The sequence below is a fragment of the Medicago sativa genome, chromosome 7, assembly GCF_051527215.1.
Source record: "Medicago sativa cultivar Bolivia chromosome 7, Bolivia_mono, whole genome shotgun sequence".
NCBI lineage: Eukaryota > Viridiplantae > Streptophyta > Magnoliopsida > Fabales > Fabaceae > Medicago > Medicago sativa.
In genome coordinates, this window is record NC_140755.1 from 27,760,986 (window position 1) to 27,779,615 (window position 18,630).

The window sequence follows — 18,630 nt, forward strand, 5'->3', positions numbered from 1 at the left end:
ATTTTCCATGTTGACGATCCTTCGTCACCTCAAGACCATGTCTTCTTCCTTGAAGCTCCCATGTTTAACCTTAGAATTAAACCTGTATGCCTGCAGTCCTATGTTTTCAAAAATACTTAGTTATGTGTGCGAGCTCCCAGACCTCGTCAAATAAGTTGAGATCCATTCACCTATTCTGGTCTCAAGAAGACTTTTCCGATAGGCTAGCTCAGAATGACACTGATGTCTGTTCTACGGGGACCATAGCACAGCACACGATTTGTAAACGAGCTTAAAGAGCGTTTCATGTGTCGAGGACTGGGCATAACATATGACTTGCAAATTGATTCTCTTTACCTGTCATCAGGATTTCGGGGAGCCTGTCATCATGATGAGTAATAATATTTAATGTATTATTAGGTAAATTTGTAACATTACAGATTCAATAAATGGCTTTTCAAAATAATAAGATCATAGAGACAAAAACATAGACAAAAAGAAACTAGTTGTGACACATTATTGTATCTAATTGTTTTTCTCCATACAGACATCTACCTTAGACCCTTGCATTTACAAACTTCCAACTCATTGTGTCACAAAGAAAAGGTCTTTGTGCCTTTTCACGTTATCCATCACAACCAACCAATCTTGGAGACATTTTTCCAATCTCATTTATAACTACCAGCCTAATCAGTTAAGTGGGAGACATTGGCTATCAAATTAAGAAAGAGTCAAAATGAAGGTATGTCTAAACTCTTAACAATTTATGATGAAAATATTCTTTCAAACCTTTGGCTTGATCCACTCTTTTTACCTGCAGTTGCTTCAATGGGTGCATCGAAAACTTCGGCAGAACAATCTTGGTCCCTTTAAAGATTTCACAATTGGTAGTCAGCTGTTCTTATTATTCTTATCTTTTTTCCTGCAAAATTCTCTTTATTTTCTTTCATGGACGAGGCTGAGACGGGAAAGGGAGGTTGACAATGCAAATGTTCTCTAACGCGTACGATTTTATTTTTGCTTAACAGCAATAGGGTTTTAGAAACTCAAGATAGAATTGACCATCATTTCTAATTATAGCCTTATATATACTTAAAATGATATAATTTTACGAGAATGTTTGATAAAAATATACATCAATTATATAATTTATTAATCTGTGTGCAAAAACCTTAAACTAAGGAATATATGGAATGGAGGGAATATCATCAAATACGCCCCGACAGAATTAATTGTCACATTGATGGCTGGTCACTGTCATTCAACATAACAAAATATGTATTGTATTGATTTTTCTGAGCTGAACCAATGCACCATAATCTGTGAGCAGAAGCAAATAAAGTCACGATAAGATCAGGATTTCGGAACACTATTATTTTTGAAACATTGAACTTATATAACTCTCAAGGACCCTAGTTCACTGATACAGATTAAAATAGCATATATAAGGTAGCCTCTTCATTGCCACCACCCTACCACTATTGTTCTATATTCCTCTTTCAGAAGCAAGAAATAAACATGTTTCACCGGGTCATGTAGATTTTAGATTTATCTTTAATTGTTAATTTCACAAATTTATTAATTTCATTTGAAACTCCAATTTCAGGAAATCCTTGTGCTTGTCTTACAGTGCAAGTAACACTTGACAGCCAATACTCTCAAACAAAACCAAGTTTCAGTTCAATTAATGAATCCAATTTCTTCAAGCAGGAAAGTCGAACATCTTGGTGCAGAGAAGAAGAAACATCTGCAATAGTCTCTGAGATATTTCAAGGCTTTCTGACAATTGGAACACTTGGTTCAGAGCCAGCAACACCAACTTTTGCCTCTCCAGTAGGAAACATACCTATAAAAGATGCAGACGTGACAGAGACTCAAGTGAAGCTCATAAGTTACGAGCTTGAGAAATTCGTTGAGGCTGAAGAAGAATGTTTCTACGAATCATCAGGAAGAAGCAGCTGCCATAGCAACGTCACACTTAGCGGAAAGCAAACAGATGGACCTAAAACTGAAGATTTTGGAAACAAGGCTATTTGTCCACTGCAAGAATATTTATTGGGGTCATCATTCGAGATACGAGAGAAAACAGAAGTCAGGATAGAGAGGGCATCAGTTTCTGAGCTATTTCAAAGGAAAAATACAACAAATGAAGACTGTATAGAGACAGGAGTAAGAGAGACACAAGTAAAGCAAGGTCGTAGGTCTGCCATGCATATTATGAAAAAAATGTTGAAAATGGCCCATAGTTCTTCAAAAAGCTGTAACACCTATGGGAATACTGCTGATCATGCTACTTCAACCAATAAAAAATTGTGTAAGGTTGGTCCCTATTACTAGATACTCCAGTTCTATTTATAAGAGAAATTTGGGTCAACAAAAGTTGATGTATCTGGTTAAAAATTCAGTCCAGATACATCAACTTTTGTTTACCCAACTTTCTCTTATAAATAAGACCAGAGGATTCTATTGCATATGCTTACTTGATTAACTCACAAGAATTAAGTAGGTTGGTTTGTTAAATTTTAGTTTGTAACAATCAACTTGCTTTATTTTACAAAATTATCCTTGAAAGTTTTAGGACTCAATATGCTATCTTGAACACGCATGAAAAAAATCATAATACGTTGTTTGGTTTATTCACCTGGGTGTGCAGATTCTACGTATGTTTCAAAGAAAAGTCTTTCCTAAAGACACCAAAAATGCAAATAATTTTACTAAATCCCACAAAGGTAAGATTAAAAATACTCCTCGTGACTGCTTCGATGAATATGAGAACGGAGACATCACATATCCGACTACTGGCAGAAGATTTCATTTAGATAGCAAGTCAAAGAACTGGTCTAAATATTGCGAGAGCAACTGGAGTCTACCGCAAGATGGCCTAAGCAGTGGTTCGCCTGGGAACAATGAGCACTGGATCAAAACAGATCCAGAGTGTAAGTACTATATATCTCTAAAAACTAATTGTTCAAGAACACAAATTTTATAAATATACTCGATCAGCATTGTTTATATTTGTAAATATAGTGTAGAGTATTTTAGAATAACATATTCTTTAGTATTGGCAATATAACATATCTCTATGGAACCCAGTCGGGTTGATTTGATGGTATTGACTTGGGACTTCGGAGTGTCCTCCTCTCAATGTTTCAGATTCGATTCTCTTCGATACCAATTCAATTGGACAAGTTTGGCTTCTTCGAATATATATATATATATATATATATATATATATATATATATATATATATATATATATATATATATATATATATATATAGGGAGACGACCAACCTTTTAGAATAACTAATATAGACAAGCAATCGAGTAGAAGAATCAATATGAAGAGAATCGATGAAACAATAGAAGCAACTAAAACTAATAATCAAACAAAACCAAATCAAACATAAGAACCAATAGAGAGAAGAATAATAAAAGAGAGTAATAACAACCAAACAGATGAAGAAAATGAAAGAGAGGAACCAAAATACCAACAAAGAGGAGCTCGAAGAAGAATCAATCAAAGAGACAAATCATCATACCAATAGAGAGAAGCATCCTAAAAAATTCATATTTGTCCTTAATGATAACTTTTCATAAATATATTATGAGTATTATCTTGACTGAATAAATTACGCAAAAGAAACAAAGTAATAGGGTGCTTCCAAAATCTTCCAAATGTAAACCTCAATTCATAGCTCCATATATATGCCAATAAGTTTCGAAAAGTACGAAACAATATCGATGTAAAATTCCAAAATGGATTGATATGCTCATAAACAAATAGTGCAAATTGTCTTCAACATAAGCCACTGTTCTTAAAAACAACGAACTTACGACCATTGATTTTTAACCAACCAACGAGACACAATCAAATAATGAAGTAGCTAATTCCAAATTCTACTATTTGAGAGAAGAATCTATTCAGATACCAATAACTCAGCCACAACAAAACAGTAAGAAACGACCTGAACTTCCACTTGCAAGTTGATACCAACCAAAAAGAGATAGATCTATTCAGATATATCATCGAATAACATTTTTATACTACAATTTTATTCTCAACCTTTCCTTAATCAGACAGTGGAAGAAACTTGTAGATCAAAGAGTGTGGCGTCCCATTTCTACTCTTTTCCATCAAATTCTTTATTTTATGTGTTTGTTTCAAAGAGTTTGTCATCACAAGCGTAGACATTCATCAAAGTTGTGAAAATGGCGAAACTAACATTTGGTTAGCCATCAAACAGGAACAAATTCTTGTACAGAAGCATGTGGCTCACATGCATCAGAATACAGTCGCGGTAGTGCTGGCACATGGGATTGTTTCTAGAGGTGGAGATTTACACGGTGTTAGATCGGTGGCTTCCGCTTCCAATTTTGGGGTGTGTGCTTGACGTATGAAGACTGCCGGCATGAATTGAAGACGAAGTTGCGTGTAAGAAAAACTCGACGGGAACCGTGCAGGTTTGACATATGGTGTCAAAATGACTATTAATATACTTTTTCGGAAAGGGAATCGGCCCACACGTGGAACTCATGGCTTTTGCATGAAGTACGGGCTTTTTAAACCATACGAGTTTCATGAAAGCCGAAAATTAGATTTTATTATTTCAGCCCAATTTTAATAATTTTTGTTTTATTTTCTGTTTTGGATTTTCGACCCATTAAGGTTCCTTAGTATTTAAACACTTAAGTTCTAGTCAGAGTGACATTTTTTCATTCAATAAAATTTAAGAATTTTCTCAATTTCTGGTGGATTCCGGAACCCTATTTACACAGTTTGTCGCTTGCAAACTTGTCATTTTACAATTTAGATTTAGTGTTCCAATGCCTCCGGCGTTGGGGATAGCTTTGGTCAATGCTTTTGTACCAGATGATAGTGTCCCTTGGACACCCATCAAAAAACTAAATTATAAAATAGGGTAAGCCTTGATGGTAGCTAAACTCAATGACAGTGAAATAGGATTTGAAACTTTGCTCTAAACCAAGGTGAACAGTTTAAATTGATGAAATTGTATTTCACAAGAGGTTGTGCAAACTTATACACACTAGAGAAAATCTTAAGAAAGGAAAAAACAAAAAATAATAAAAATAAATCAATCGTAATGAATTAAAGAATAATCAACATATCTGTTTGGATTCTCTTCAAAGAACTTCAATTTCCCACATAAAATGTTGAAAGCAAGTTTTCTAAGTTGTATCATAAACATATTGAAGCCTATCCTTGACATATGAGTCAATAATGTACTTACTAAAAAAAGTAAAGAAAAAGGAGAATAGCATGACACCGATACTTGGCAATTTTGAGTGAAAATAAGAGTTATTTGGTGGCGTATGTCACATATGATAGGGTTTGCATCTGCTCTGATTCTTTATTGCAGAATTTTCGGCAGGTCCTCTATTTTTTTTTTTTTTGAAACAACAAATTTTATTAAAAACTCGATCTCTGCTCAAGACGAACAGAAAACGGTAAATCAGAGACTACAAACGCGCCGTATATAGGCGGAACACCCAAAATAAACACCTATGAAGACACCAGTACACACATCACCTACATGAGACCTAACTTCAACACTCATGAACCCCACAACCACCAAAACCAATTTCACCACCTAAAACAAACTCTGTGCGAAAAACCACTAAAAACAAAATCCATGAGCACCCATCGTCGCTACTCACTCCAAAAAAAAAAACTGTAAATCAAACACTCATTCGGCTTCCACCACCTCTCTACTTTTGGTCCATCGAAGAAAAAACACTATAATAGACCAAAACAATCATGAATCAACGAATTGACTCCCGATCTCGAATCAAAATCGATCGGCCCACCAGACTCAGCAAGGTACCCCCTCATCTCCATTCCACCAAAGAAGACACCATAACCAGCCGACCACTTGCAGCTGGACACTAACTCCCGATCTCGAAGCAAAATTAATCGGCCCACCAGAATCCAGAGTACAAATCAGTACGACATTCAATAGGATGGGCGGTGAGTAAACCAGAATCATGTCAGCAAAGGAAACAGGTTCAGCTTAAAGACCAACCACACTCTAAGCACCTAAACACTAAGCAACCCAAAGGCAACAAGAGCTAGTGACAACAGAAATGGACCCAGAGGCAGGTCCTCTACTTAATATATGACTTTATTGAGTAGTGCTTTTTCCACTTGTAAAAGAGGTTTATTTTCAGCATCCATATAGGCTCATATTATCTATGAAGCACGCACACCTCTTGGATTAGGCATGTCGCAGTGTCCGACACACGTCAGTGTCCGACCCTCCTATCACACTCATACGACACGTGTCAGACAAATGTCCTAAATAAGTTGTTTTTTTCCTCACTTAGACACTCCTTGGACTAGTATCTGACACTTATACAACATTTATAGGAGGCATGTCAGACAACTCAAACAAATATCTAGATTTATTTCTCTGCTTTCACACAGAGTGGATTCTGTTGGAACAAAATGTGTTTAACAATGAACCTTAATGAGTTTTGATGATAACAAGGTATTAAAAATTGTAAATTGGACTAGCTAATATTTGTTCAAGTGTATAGGACCATAGTTAAATTTTTACATCATTTATTGGTACTGAATGAGCAAATAAAGAGCAAAAGCTGCACCTGATCTGGCTCTAGTTCAGAAGAACAAGGTGTTAGAGGAAAGGAATAGAGAATTGGAAAGAGAGCTACAAGAGCAGAAACTGAAGATAATCAAGTTCGAAGCTGATATGGAACAAGCAAGAATCAGGGAAGAGCAATACAAGTCAGAAATGAATCAGAAATATGCAGAAACACAAGAGATTTTGAGGAAGATTTTAGAGAAACAAAACAAGCCAAACCTTTAGTTGCACACATATAGCTTGTTTTTATGTCTTTATGCTTCTGAAATATTTTGCTTTATTTCTGCTTCTGTCTTAGTTTTCGCTTCTGATTATCTTATGCTTCTGAACTCTGTTTTGTGCTTATAAACTCTTGTCGCTTTTGAGTACTACTATTTGTTTATATCTTGTGTATACTTAGTTTTTGCTCTGATATTTTTGATTAGTTTTTATGCTCTGATTATTTTTAGATGGTTTATATGTTTATATATTGCTCTGAACTTTTATCTTATGTTTTTCTCATCTCTTCTTTTTGTTTATTTCTTTTTGATTAATGACACAAGGGGGAGTATATGTGATAGTATTTAAAGGCTCTGAGCCCCATTAATAATATTTGAAAATTTTGAGAATCTTCTATCTTTTAACCAAAAAGGGGGAATATCAAATTTCAAATAAAAATTAATTGAACCATTCTTCTTATGTATAATCTACTTCTTTACATTTTATTTAAGCTCTGATATTATTATTGCGCTAAAATAAATTTAATTAACCTGGATAGAACTTAAGGGGAGCTTACAAACCTCACCTTAAAGACTATCAGACTCAGGGGGAGTTAGAGCTTACAAACCTCAGACTCTGAGCTTACAAACCTCAGAACCCCAAAGTCAACTTGTTAATTAGATTAACAACAATTAATCAATTTTTAAATACTATTGTTTGTCATCATCAAAAAGGGGGAGATTGTTGGAACAAAATGTGTTTAACAATGAACCTTAATGAGTTTTGATGATAACAAGGTATTAAAAATTGTAAATTGGACTAGCTAATATTTGTTCAAGTGTACAGGACCATAGTTAAATTTTTACATCATTTATTGGTACTGAATGAGCAAATAAAGAGCAAAAGAAATCAACAAAATTGAAGCTTAGACGCTCCTGAAGGCAATATGCTCCTGAAGACATAAAGCGCTCCTGAAGTCAAGATGCTCATGAAGAGAGAAAAGCGCTCCTGAAGTCAAGTGCTCCTGAAGACTAGTGCTTCTGAAGACTAGAGGTCCTGAAGCGCCACGTCATCATCAGAAGCAACATTATCAGAAGCTGCCTCATCAGAAGCCACTTCACCAGAAGCTGAAGATCAACTGGATTTACGAAATTCAAGGATTCAAGAGTTGTTTCAAGGATCGAAATTCATCAAAGGATAGCAGAAGACTAGTGGATTCTTGCAACGGTCATTTCAAAGGTGTTTGAAGGCATTTGCTTGCAATATGAACGAAAGCGTTGACATTGTACTCTGTACGAACTGTACAACCACCTTCTCCACTACTATGTTTTGTGTCCACGCTACAAGACAAGAAAACAGCTCCAGAATACGGTTTCTCCTGCAAAGATGTTCCTTTGGATTAGGAATGGATTTCAAATTGGTTCTTCATAGGACAACAACCAAATCAGGCAAAAGATCATTGGTGAAAGATCAAGCTTCAACAACGACTCTTTTGATGTGCTGGCAATTTCACAACGTCTCTTTCACACCTCTATATAAAGGAGTTAAGACTTAGAGTTTGGCATACGACTCAACTACAATTTACAAGCGTCAAAACTCTGCTGAAATTGTTTTGCATTCAAAGTTACTTAGAATTTCTGTTTTCAAGTTCTTATCTTAGAAATTCTTAAGTTATTGAGTCTGTATCTGATTTGTTTTGTGAGCACCTCTGATTGTATATCAAGTGTTCAATCTCAAACATTATTCTTTGTAATCTTGTTTGGTTAGAAGTCTCTTGCAGTTGTGCTTGAGCATAGAAGTCTCTTGATTGTGTTCTTGAGCATAGTAAGACTCTTGCGAAGTGTGCTTGAGCAAAGGAAGTCTCTTAGCTTGCTGTGTGCTTGAGCAATTGTAATCAGATATTACATTCTAGTGAAATATCCTTGGAAGTACAAGGGGGACTGGACTACTTCCGGATTGTGGAAGGAACCAGTATAATTGCTTTGTGTCTTTCTTCTTCTCTCTCTCTCTGTTTTATTCCGCTGCGTTCAGATTCTGTTTATCACTTCATAAGCTATTTCACTTAACTTCTGATCAGTGTGTTCAGTTTTTAGGAGAAACGAAGAATTTTTCAAAACACAATTCAACCCCCCTTCTTGTGTTTTTCTCACCTTCATTTGGTATCTAGAGCCTTGGTTCTGCTGATAACACCTAACAATGTAACAGTCCAAGATCTGAGAAAAACATGTCTGACGAATCTGTTTCTGGTAATGGATCTGGCAACAACAACAAAAGTGTTCCATACGATTACAATGTTGACAACAAGAAATCCAGTATAGGAAAGATTCCTAAATTCAACGGTGACCCTGAAGAATTCTCTTGGTGGAAAACCAACTTTTATAGTTATGTCATGAGTTTAGACGAAGAACTTTGGGACATACTAGAAGAAGGTGTTGGTAATGACTTGGTTCTTGATGAAGAAGGAGCTGCTGTTGATATAAAGAAACATACTCCTGCAGAAGAAAATCTACAAGAAGCATCACATCATCAGAGGAGCACTTGTCACTGCTATTCCTAAAGCAGAGTACATGAAGATGAGTGACAAGTCTAATGTTAAAGCAATGTTTGCTTCTCTTTGTGCTAACTATGAAGGCAGCAAGAAGGTCAGAGAAGCAAAGGCTCTTATGCTTGTACATCAGTATGAGTTATTCAAGATGAAGGATGATGAAACTATTAAGGAGATGTACTCAAGGTTTCAAACCTTAGTCTCTGGACTACAAATTATGAAAAAGAGTTATGTTGCTTCTGATCATGTGAGCAAGATACTCAGAAGCTTGCCTGCTAGATGGAGACCAAAGGTGACTGCCATTGAGGAAGCTAAAGATTTAAACACTTTAAGTGTCGAAGATCTTGTTAGTTCTCTCATAGTTCATGAGTTAAGTCTTAATGAACATGAGTCTACTAAGAAGAGTAAATCAATAGCTCTTCCATCCAAAGGCAAGTCATCAAAAGCTCTCAAAGTGGTTGAATCTGACGAAGAAGAACCATCATGTTCAGATTCTGAACCAGATGCTGCTGAGATGGCTATGCTCTCCAATAGACTTCAGTATCTGGCTAAGAAGAATAGGAAGTTTCTGACCAGAAGGAGTAACTCCAGAAGCTCAAGGAAAGAAGATCAGAAGGGATGCTTCAACTGTAAGAAGCGTGGACATTTCATTGCTGATTGCCCTGATCTTCAGAAGGAAAAGTCGAAGGACAAGTCAAAGAAGTCAACATTCAAACCAAGCAAATTCAAGAAGCAGATTAAGCAGAGGTTAATGGCAACCTGGGATGATTTAGGAAGTGAATCTGGATCTGACAAAGAGGAAGCTGATGAAGACGCAAAGGTAGCTGTTGGGTTAGTAGCTACAACAACTTCAGAAGCAGGATCAAATTCAGATTCAGAAGATGAAAATGAGGTATATTCTAAGATTCCCATAGATGAACTTGTTGAGTCACTTAAAGAACTTCTTACACATTTTGAAGTAAGAACCAATGAGTTGAAGGATTTAAAAGAAAAATATGCTGATTTGGTAAAACAGCAAAAATCAACTCTATTGGATCTGAAAGCTTCTGAACAAGGACTTAGGGGCTTTGACTTCATGTGTAAAACTTATGAAGATCAGCTCAGGTTCTTATGTCAGAAGCAACAAGAAAAGTGTAATGAAAAACCTTTAAGCAACCATGAAATTGCTCTTGAAGATTTTATCATATCTAACATTGACAGAAGCAGAGTGGCTTCTATGATTTATAGCATTTACAGAAACAATGAAAAAAGGATTGGTTTTTCAGGAGGGAAACCTAATGAAATCTGTCTCAAAGCATGTTGTGAATACATCAAGGAAGGTCTGAAAACAGTTTTTGTACCTGAAGGTGCTGAGTTGGAAACTGTTGTTCAATCAGAACCTGAAGCTTCTAGCTCTAAGGCTAAGATTATCTCAAAGCCAAAGAACTTCAAGCCAAAGGCTATGATCAAATCTGATTCCAAGACTTCAAAGATCAGGATCCTGAAAAGATCAGAACCTGTTCCTTAGAGTCTGGTGAAACCAAAATCTGAGGTTCTGAAGTCTAAGTTTCAGAAGAAGACAGTTACTGCTTCTGAAGTACCAAAACCTAAGGTGATGGTTAATCAGAAGCAACCCAACTCATAGCACAAGGTACATGAAGTGAAGAGTAAAGTGTAACGCCCTAAACCCCGAAAGTAATAATCATGCGATTTTAAATAATAAATATCCAAAAGGTTTAGACGTCACGTCGTCATTTGTTTCAAGACATACAAATATTCAGTTTAAAAAAAACTACGCAGCGGAAAATTTCAACAATCAGCATAAAAATCTCAGAGACATACAATCATCCTCAGGTACATCTAGTAACCATCTCAAAGGCCATAACAAGGCTCAACACATAAGAAATATCTCAACAGTCATATAAAAATCTCAACATAAACCAACGACAAAAGTAAGACTCGATATCCTAATCAGAGCCCGACACTACTAAACTCCAAAGCAGATAAAGGAGGAAGCTTCCGCTATCCTCAAGCAACTCACCAAGCCAACTAAGCAACTAATCCTGCACACCGTCTACCCATTCATAAGAATAAGGCAGGCGGTCAACAAAACGACCACTGGGGGTTAGACAACATTCAAATCAAATTAAGCGCAATTAAATGAAAATAAACAACATAACTAATTTCAGATGATCAATGAAATCAAATCATATTATTCACAAGGATTCATCGTCATTTATTCAACATTAATCATACAAATGTGCTATATCATAACAAGTGTACTTTCACACCTTCATATATCACCAAATTTCACTAAGTATGCAATCACCAAAATTTCTTCAATGTACATATTTCACCAAGGTTCACCAAGCACATATCAAACATAGCACATTTAAACCTTAATGAATATATGTAATGCGCCTAGACACGACTTTATATGCATGTGGTACCGAATCATCGTCAAGGTCGTCACCTCAAAACATCGCCTCTTGATACGAAATTGTATCATAAACATCGCCTCTAAACACTTATGAATGCATGAATATATGACACCACAATGCATACGTTCATACAATAGTTCACCAACATGAACACCGACACCTTTCATACATGCAAACACCATCAGTATCATCACCAAATTGCATGTAAGATTTCACCTTTCATTACAAATCACCAACACCAAAATCATCATCAATAACATTCATCTCAAAGAAGCAACAAGGTTCCAAATTCACATTTCACATATAACGGACATCTAACAACATCATGATATTCATCACATTAAACCCCCCAAACAACATTGATTCATTCTTATTCTATCATATCATCATGGATAAAAGGTCATTTACAAGTTATTGAATCATAAAACTCAAGTTTAGCATAATTCGTCTATTTTGACATTCTCACATCAACAAATGGTTTGCATTCCAAAACTAATCATATAGATCAATATCAATTATTAATCTTAATAATGGTATCTCTTTTTAAACCATGGAGTTCCATTCAAAGACAAAAGGTCACGACATTTAATTTGAAACATTCAGAAACATGAAAGTATATATACAACCTCTAGCCCTTAAACACTCTATGATCAAAAATAAAATAAAAACACTATTAGGGACTTAATTTATTTGATCATAGTTGTATATCTTTCTTGAAACCTATTGCACCTACTTTAAAAAAATTAACATGGCAGCAAGGACAATTAAAAAAAAAAACGAAAGGTATGCCAAAAAGAAAAATAGCATCAATGTGCCACACCAAATTTCTAGTAAAATAACAGTGTTGTAGCAGCACTCACAGAGCTTGCAATTGGTTTGTACCACATATAATACACGTATAGAATTAATGGCAACCATATAAGCATGACCCAAAAGTTAATTTTATACTAGAAAGCCATAAGCCAAAAGCATACATTAACACAAAATTGGAACAGCTCATATTTTAAACTCAGTGGGTTCACAGCCAACACGAAAGCACAACATAGAAGCACAGTTATAAAATTAAGATCACCCTTTGGATTCACTAAAGACTAAAGGAAAAGAATTATGGTTTAGCCGAAGCCATAACTTAATTTGGCATGCACAGTTTAGATAAAATTTCCACTCTGACTCAGTCTCATAGTCTCCAAATTCAAGAAGAAAAATAAACAAAATAATTTGTGATGGCACTTACACTAAATGGAACAGCTTGCTCCTTCTTTCCAAGAAATCAACACGCCATACCCATGTGTAATTAATTAGTAACCACACCTTGTTTTATTTTACTAAAAGAAATACTTTTCTATACATAGAAATCAACTACCAAGTAAAGGATGAGAATGAGTCCTATAGCTAGCAAACAAAGCAAACAATTATCCAACACAGAAGGCACATCAGTAGTAGTGTATTGTAACTTCAATAAACACGCACCACTTCAGCTCATGACAGCACAAAATTGGTTAGTTAAAATTATGATTTTCAACATTTTAAGCTAAAATCACAAAAACAACTTATTATGAACCAAGAGCATGGATATGAACATGTTAATTCACCAATTCCACAAAAATTAGTATACACATAGTTACCCACTAATTAGTAGCACGAATTTTACCAAACAAAATCATCAATTCATCAATTCAACAATTAATCATAAGCTAAGAAAAGTGATTATGAGAATAAGTATCTAACCCCCTTACCTCAAAGCTTTACCAACACTAGCTATGACTTCACTCTCCCCTTAGCTCTTGAATTTCACCTCTCCTAAGCTCTTGGTCTTCTTTCCTCTAAGCTCTTCTCTTGCTCCCACTTTCTCTCTCTACCTCTCTCTATGTTTGTGACAATTTGGAATAATGAGAAATGACCTAATTTTTCTCTTAAGGGATATCCTTATATACACCACATGTTGGGCTATATTAGGTTAGAGCTTAATGGGCCTCTAAAACTCATGTCACTAAATTCTCAAAAAGTTACTACACTTACTTAAACCGTTAAAACACCGGATAATTAATATCTCTAATTTATTACTTATTTCTATCTTAGTAAAAATAACTATTCTCACAAAAGAAAATAACCTTCTTAAAAAAAAACTAATTTACCCCCGCTCACCAAATGACCAAAATACCCCTAAGTCTAAAATGACTAAAATACCCTTCTTAAGCCAGAATCTAATAATCCCGAATAAAATACACACAAGTACAAGTAATCACACACAAACACACATAAAAACAAATAAAATAAATCTGACGAAAATCGGGCTGTTACAACTCTCCCCCTCTAAAAAGAATTTTCGCCCTCGAAAATTACCTGAAGGAAACAACTCCGGATACGAAACCTTCATCCTACTCTCCGATTCCCAGGTAGCACTCTCACCAGTTGGTCCAACCCAAATCACCTTCACCAAAATAATCTCTTTTCCTCTTAAGCGCTTCACTTCCCGAACTTCAATTCTAACTGGCCAAGTCTCAACAGTCAAATTCTCTTTTACTTCCAAATCATCCACTTGAATCACATGAGACGCATCGTACACATACTTCCTCAACTGAGACACATGAAACACATCATGAAGATTCGACAACGACGGCGGTAACGCAATCCGATACGCTACAACTCCAATCTTCTTTATAATCTCAAACGGTCCAACAAAACGAGGTGTCAACTTCCGACACTTCAAAGCACGTCCAACACCGGTTACAGGATTCACTCTTAAAAACACATGATCACCAACCTGAAACTCAATATCCTTTCTCCTCTTGTCATGATAACTCTTCTGCCTACTCTGAGACGCTTTCATCTTCTCTTGGATCATCTTCACCTTCTCCGTAGTCTCTTGCACCACTTCCGGTCCTAACAAAACACTTTCTCCTGACTCATACCAACACAACGGCGTCCTACACCTCCGTCCATACAAAGCCTCAAACGGTGCCATCCCGATACTAGAGTGAAAGCTGTTGTTGTAAGTAAACTCAATCAACGGTAAACATTCAACCCAACTGACACCTTGCTCTAAAACACAAGCTCTCAACAAATCCTCCAAACTCTGAATCGTCCTCTCCGTCTGCCCATCAGTCTGGGGATGATAAGCAGAACTCAACCTCAACTTGGTTCCCAAAGCTGTTTGCAAACTCTCCTAAAACTTAGAAGTAAACCTCAGATCTCTATCTGACACGATGCTTGAAGGAATACCATGCAACCTGACAATCTGCTCAATGTAGATCTCAGCCAACTTCGCCACGGACATACTGGTCTTGATAGGAACGAAATGTGCCGACTTCGTCAAACGATCAACAATCACCCAAATCGAATCAAAACCCTTCACAGTCTTCGGCAACGCTCCGACAAAGTCCATAGAGATACTATCCCATTTCCATTCTGGCACAAACAACGGTTGCATCAAACCCGACGGCTTCTGATGTTCAATCTTCGACTTCTGACAAATCAAACAAGCATAAACAAACTCTGCAATTTCCTTCTTCATTCCAGGCCACCAAAACAACTTCTTCAGATCCTGATACATCTTCGTCGCTCCTGGATGAATACTCAGACTACTCCTGTGACCTTCTTCCAAAATCTGTTTCTTAAGCTCAAGTATGTTTGGCACACAAACTCGGTCACGAAACATCAACACACCATTCTCATTCAACCTAAAGTCCCCACCTTTACCTTGATTAATCAACACCACTCGATCCACAAGTTCCAAATCTTCCTTTTGGCCATTCTTGATCTCTTCCAAAATATTACTCGTCAGCTTCAACATTCCCAATCTCACACCATCCGGCGTCAACTCACTAACCAAACTCAAATCTCGAAACTGTTCAATTAACTCCAACTCTTTAACCATCAAAGAAGACATATGTAAAGACTTCCTACTCAAGGCATCTGCCACAACATTCGCCTTCCCAGGATGATAACTCAACTGGAAATCGAAATCCTTAAGATATTCCAACCATCTTCTCTGCCTCATGTTCAACTCTTTCTGATCAAACAAGTACTTCAAACTCTTGTGGTCACTGAACAATTCAAACTTAGAACCATACAAATAGTGCCTCCAAATCTTCAACACAAACACAACTGCCGCCAATTCCAAATCATGAGTCGGATAATTTTTCTCATGCACTTTCAACTGCCTTGACGCATAAGCCACAACCTGACGATTCTGCATCAACACACCACCAAGACCCATCTTAGAAGCATCACAATACACGACAAACGATTCCTTCAGATTCGGCAAAATCAACACTGGCGCTGAAGTCAACCTCTTCTTCAACTCTTGGAAACTCTTCTCGCACTTAGCATCCCAAACATACGTTTGTCCTTTCCGAGTCAACTGCGTCAATGGCAACGCCAACTTAGAGAATCCTTCAATAAACCTCCGATAGTAACCTGCCAATCCAAGAAAGCTTCTAATCTCAAAAACAGACTTCGGAGTCTCCCACTGCATCACTGCATCAACCTTCGACGGATCCACCGCTATACCACCCTTCGAAATCACATGACCAAGAAAACTCACTTCCCGCAGCCAAAATTCACATTTCGATAACTTAGCAAACAACTTCTTCTCCTTCAAGACACTTAACACTATCCTTAGATGCTCAGCATGCTCCTCTTCTGACTTCGAATACACCAAAATATCGTCTATAAACACCACCACAAATTTGTCCAAATAAGGATGGAAGATCCTATTCATATATTCCATAAAGACACCCGGTGCATTAGTCACACCAAATGGCATCACAGAATACTCATAGTGACCATATCTCGTTCGGAACGCAGTTTTAGATATATCTTCTGCCTTCACTCTTATCTGATGATATCCTGATCTCAAATCAATCTTACTGAACACTTCCGCACCAACCAACTGGTCCATCAGATCGTCGATCCTCGGGAGTGGATACCGATTCTTAATTGTCACCTTGTTCAACTGTCGATAATCCACACATAACCTCATGCTGTCATCCTTCTTCTTAACTAACAACACTGGAGCACCCCACGGCGAAACACTCGGCCTAATAAACTGCTTATCAAGTAAATCTTCCAACTGCTTCTTCAACTCGCCCAACTTTGATGCAGACATCCGATACGGTGCAATCGAAATAGGACTCGTTCCTGGTACCAAATCAATTGCAAACTCCACTTCTCTCTCCGGCGGTAATTCGGTAATGTCATCTGGAAAAACTTTTGGAAACTCTTGCACTACTGGAAAATCGCTAACTCGTTTCTCGCCACTTTCCTTCAATGAAGCAAACATCATAAACACACTAGCTTCATCGTCCAAAGACTTCTTCACTTGCTCCGCGGTTAAGAACTTCCCACCTACCTCAGCTACTGGCTTAGAGAATGTTATACTCTTGGTTAAACAGTTGATGTTCACACCAAAAGACAACATCCAGTCCATACCGAAAATCACATCCATGTGCTTCAACGGAAGGCACACAAGATCCAACTCAAAATTAACATCACCAAAATTAACAGAACATTTAGCACACACTAAGGAAGTAGTTACCGAACCACTAGCCGGGGTGTCGATAACCATCCCTCGGGACAACGGAGTCACAACCAAACCCAAACGCTCAACACAACTAGCCGCAATAAAAGAATGAGTAGCACCAGTATCAATAATTGCAATCAAAGGAGTACTATTGATAAAACACATACCTCGGATTAGATTATCCGGTTGCTCCACTTCCTCCGTATTCAAAGCAAACACCTTACCCGCCGCCTTCTTCGGCTTGGTACACTTAGTACTGATATGACCTGCATCTCCACAGTTGTAACAAGTAATATCCTGCTTGCACTCAAACGACTTGTGACCAGCTTTCCCACACTTGAAGCAACTATCACCCCTCCTACAATCATTAGCAAAATGACCCAAAGTTCCACACTTGTAGCACCTCACCTCAGCAACATTTGGCTTAGAGCCTCCACCCACCTCTTTCTTCTTCCCTTTGTCCTTGTTGTACGGCTTCCCAAATCCATGACCCTTTCCTTTCTTATCATGCAATGCTTTGTAATGGTTCACCTTGACCTTTCCGGCATCATCAAACATACGAAACTTGTGCACCAAAGTGTCAAAATCTCTAATCTCCTGAATACACATGTACTAATAGATATCCGGCCTGAGTCCACTTTCAAACTTCACACACTTAGAAACCATCGCATCCTCGACATTGATATACGGGCAAAACCTCGAAAGCTCTTCAAATTTTGCAGCATACTCTGCCACTGACCTCCTGCTTCAAGTTCAAGAATTCCACTTCCTTCCTGGTCCTCAAATCCTTAGGAAAGTACTTCCTCAAAAACTCAGTCTTGAACCTACCCCAAGTCACATTCTCTCCACTAGCCTCAAGTCTCCCCTTAGCATTCGTCCACCAGTACTCAGCCTCCTCAGCAAGCATGTGTGTAGCCAACCTGACCTTCTGGTCTTCACTGGTCACCATAGCACGGAAGATCCTCTCCATGCCTTGCACCCATGTCTGAGCTCCCTCCGGGTCAAACCTTCCCTTGAATGTTGGCGGCTTGTTTCGCAAGAAACGATCGAGCCTCCGCTCCTCCGCTTCTCCATGATCCTGATGACCATTCGCAACTTGCTGGTTGGTTTGAGCCAACACCTGAGCTAATGCAGCCAAGGCCGCTGCAATAGCCACATCATCTCTACCACCAGCCATCTCTCACTACACACAAACCACAACCAACATATAAGAACAACAGAACAATTATCGAAGATATTCCTATACCATTCGCATACAAACAGAAATAATCACCCAATTCTGGTCCGGACAAGACCGACATGGCTCTGATACCAACTTGTAACGCCCTAAACCCCGAAAGT

At 37.5% G+C, this 18,630-nt stretch overlaps 3 protein-coding genes across 3 annotated transcripts; 1 reads left to right on the forward strand and 2 right to left on the reverse strand.

Annotated features, from left to right (window-relative positions):
• Positions 1–715: 715 nt before the first annotated feature.
• LOC146905316 (protein LAZY 1-like) lies at positions 716–3,040 on the forward strand. The gene is made up of 4 exons (XM_085728511.1): positions 716–721; positions 800–866; positions 1,574–2,298; positions 2,633–3,040. Exons 1-4 carry the CDS (start codon positions 716–718, stop codon positions 2,966–2,968), a joined length of 1,134 nt encoding a protein of 377 aa, XP_085584637.1. The 3' UTR covers positions 2,969–3,040.
• A 7,986-nt stretch (positions 3,041–11,026) lies between these two features.
• LOC146905317 (uncharacterized) lies at positions 11,027–14,829 on the reverse strand. The gene is made up of 2 exons (XM_085727684.1): positions 13,502–14,829; positions 11,027–11,398 (listed from the first exon to the last, which is right to left on the reverse strand). Exon 1 carries the CDS (start codon positions 14,728–14,730, stop codon positions 14,008–14,010), a length of 723 nt encoding a protein of 240 aa, XP_085583810.1. The 5' UTR covers positions 14,731–14,829; the 3' UTR covers positions 11,027–11,398; positions 13,502–14,007.
• Positions 14,830–15,667: 838 nt separating this feature from the next.
• LOC146905318 (uncharacterized) lies at positions 15,668–18,466 on the reverse strand. The gene is made up of 7 exons (XM_085728512.1): positions 18,029–18,466; positions 17,762–17,886; positions 17,457–17,647; positions 17,119–17,288; positions 16,714–16,860; positions 16,172–16,605; positions 15,668–15,680 (listed from the first exon to the last, which is right to left on the reverse strand). Exons 1-7 carry the CDS (start codon positions 18,464–18,466, stop codon positions 15,668–15,670), a joined length of 1,518 nt encoding a protein of 505 aa, XP_085584638.1.
• Positions 18,467–18,630: the final 164 nt, after the last annotated feature.

What these genes read in the sequence shown, in the direction of transcription:
- LOC146905316 (XM_085728511.1), top strand. An exon ending in CTTTAAAGATTTCACAATTG is followed by an intron (nt 867 to 1,573) that starts GTAGTCAGCTGT and finishes TTTCATTTGAAA; the next exon opens with CTCCAATTTCAGGAAATCCT. An exon ending in CCAATAAAAAATTGTGTAAG is followed by an intron (nt 2,299 to 2,632) that starts GTTGGTCCCTAT and finishes CTGGGTGTGCAG; the next exon opens with ATTCTACGTATGTTTCAAAG.
- LOC146905317 (XM_085727684.1), bottom strand. Translation starts at nt 14,730, where the DNA reads ATGGCACCGTTTGAGGCTTTGTATGGACGGAGGTGTAGGACGCCGTTG.
- LOC146905318 (XM_085728512.1), bottom strand. Translation starts at nt 18,466, where the DNA reads ATGGCTGGTGGTAGAGATGATGTGGCTATTGCAGCGGCCTTGGCTGCA. An exon ending in ACCGGATAATCTAATCCGAG is followed by an intron (nt 17,289 to 17,456) that starts GTATGTGTTTTA and finishes CTACTTCCTTAG; the next exon opens with TGTGTGCTAAATGTTCTGTT. An exon ending in TCTCTAAGCCAGTAGCTGAG is followed by an intron (nt 16,861 to 17,118) that starts GTAGGTGGGAAG and finishes TCTGCATCAAAG; the next exon opens with TTGGGCGAGTTGAAGAAGCA.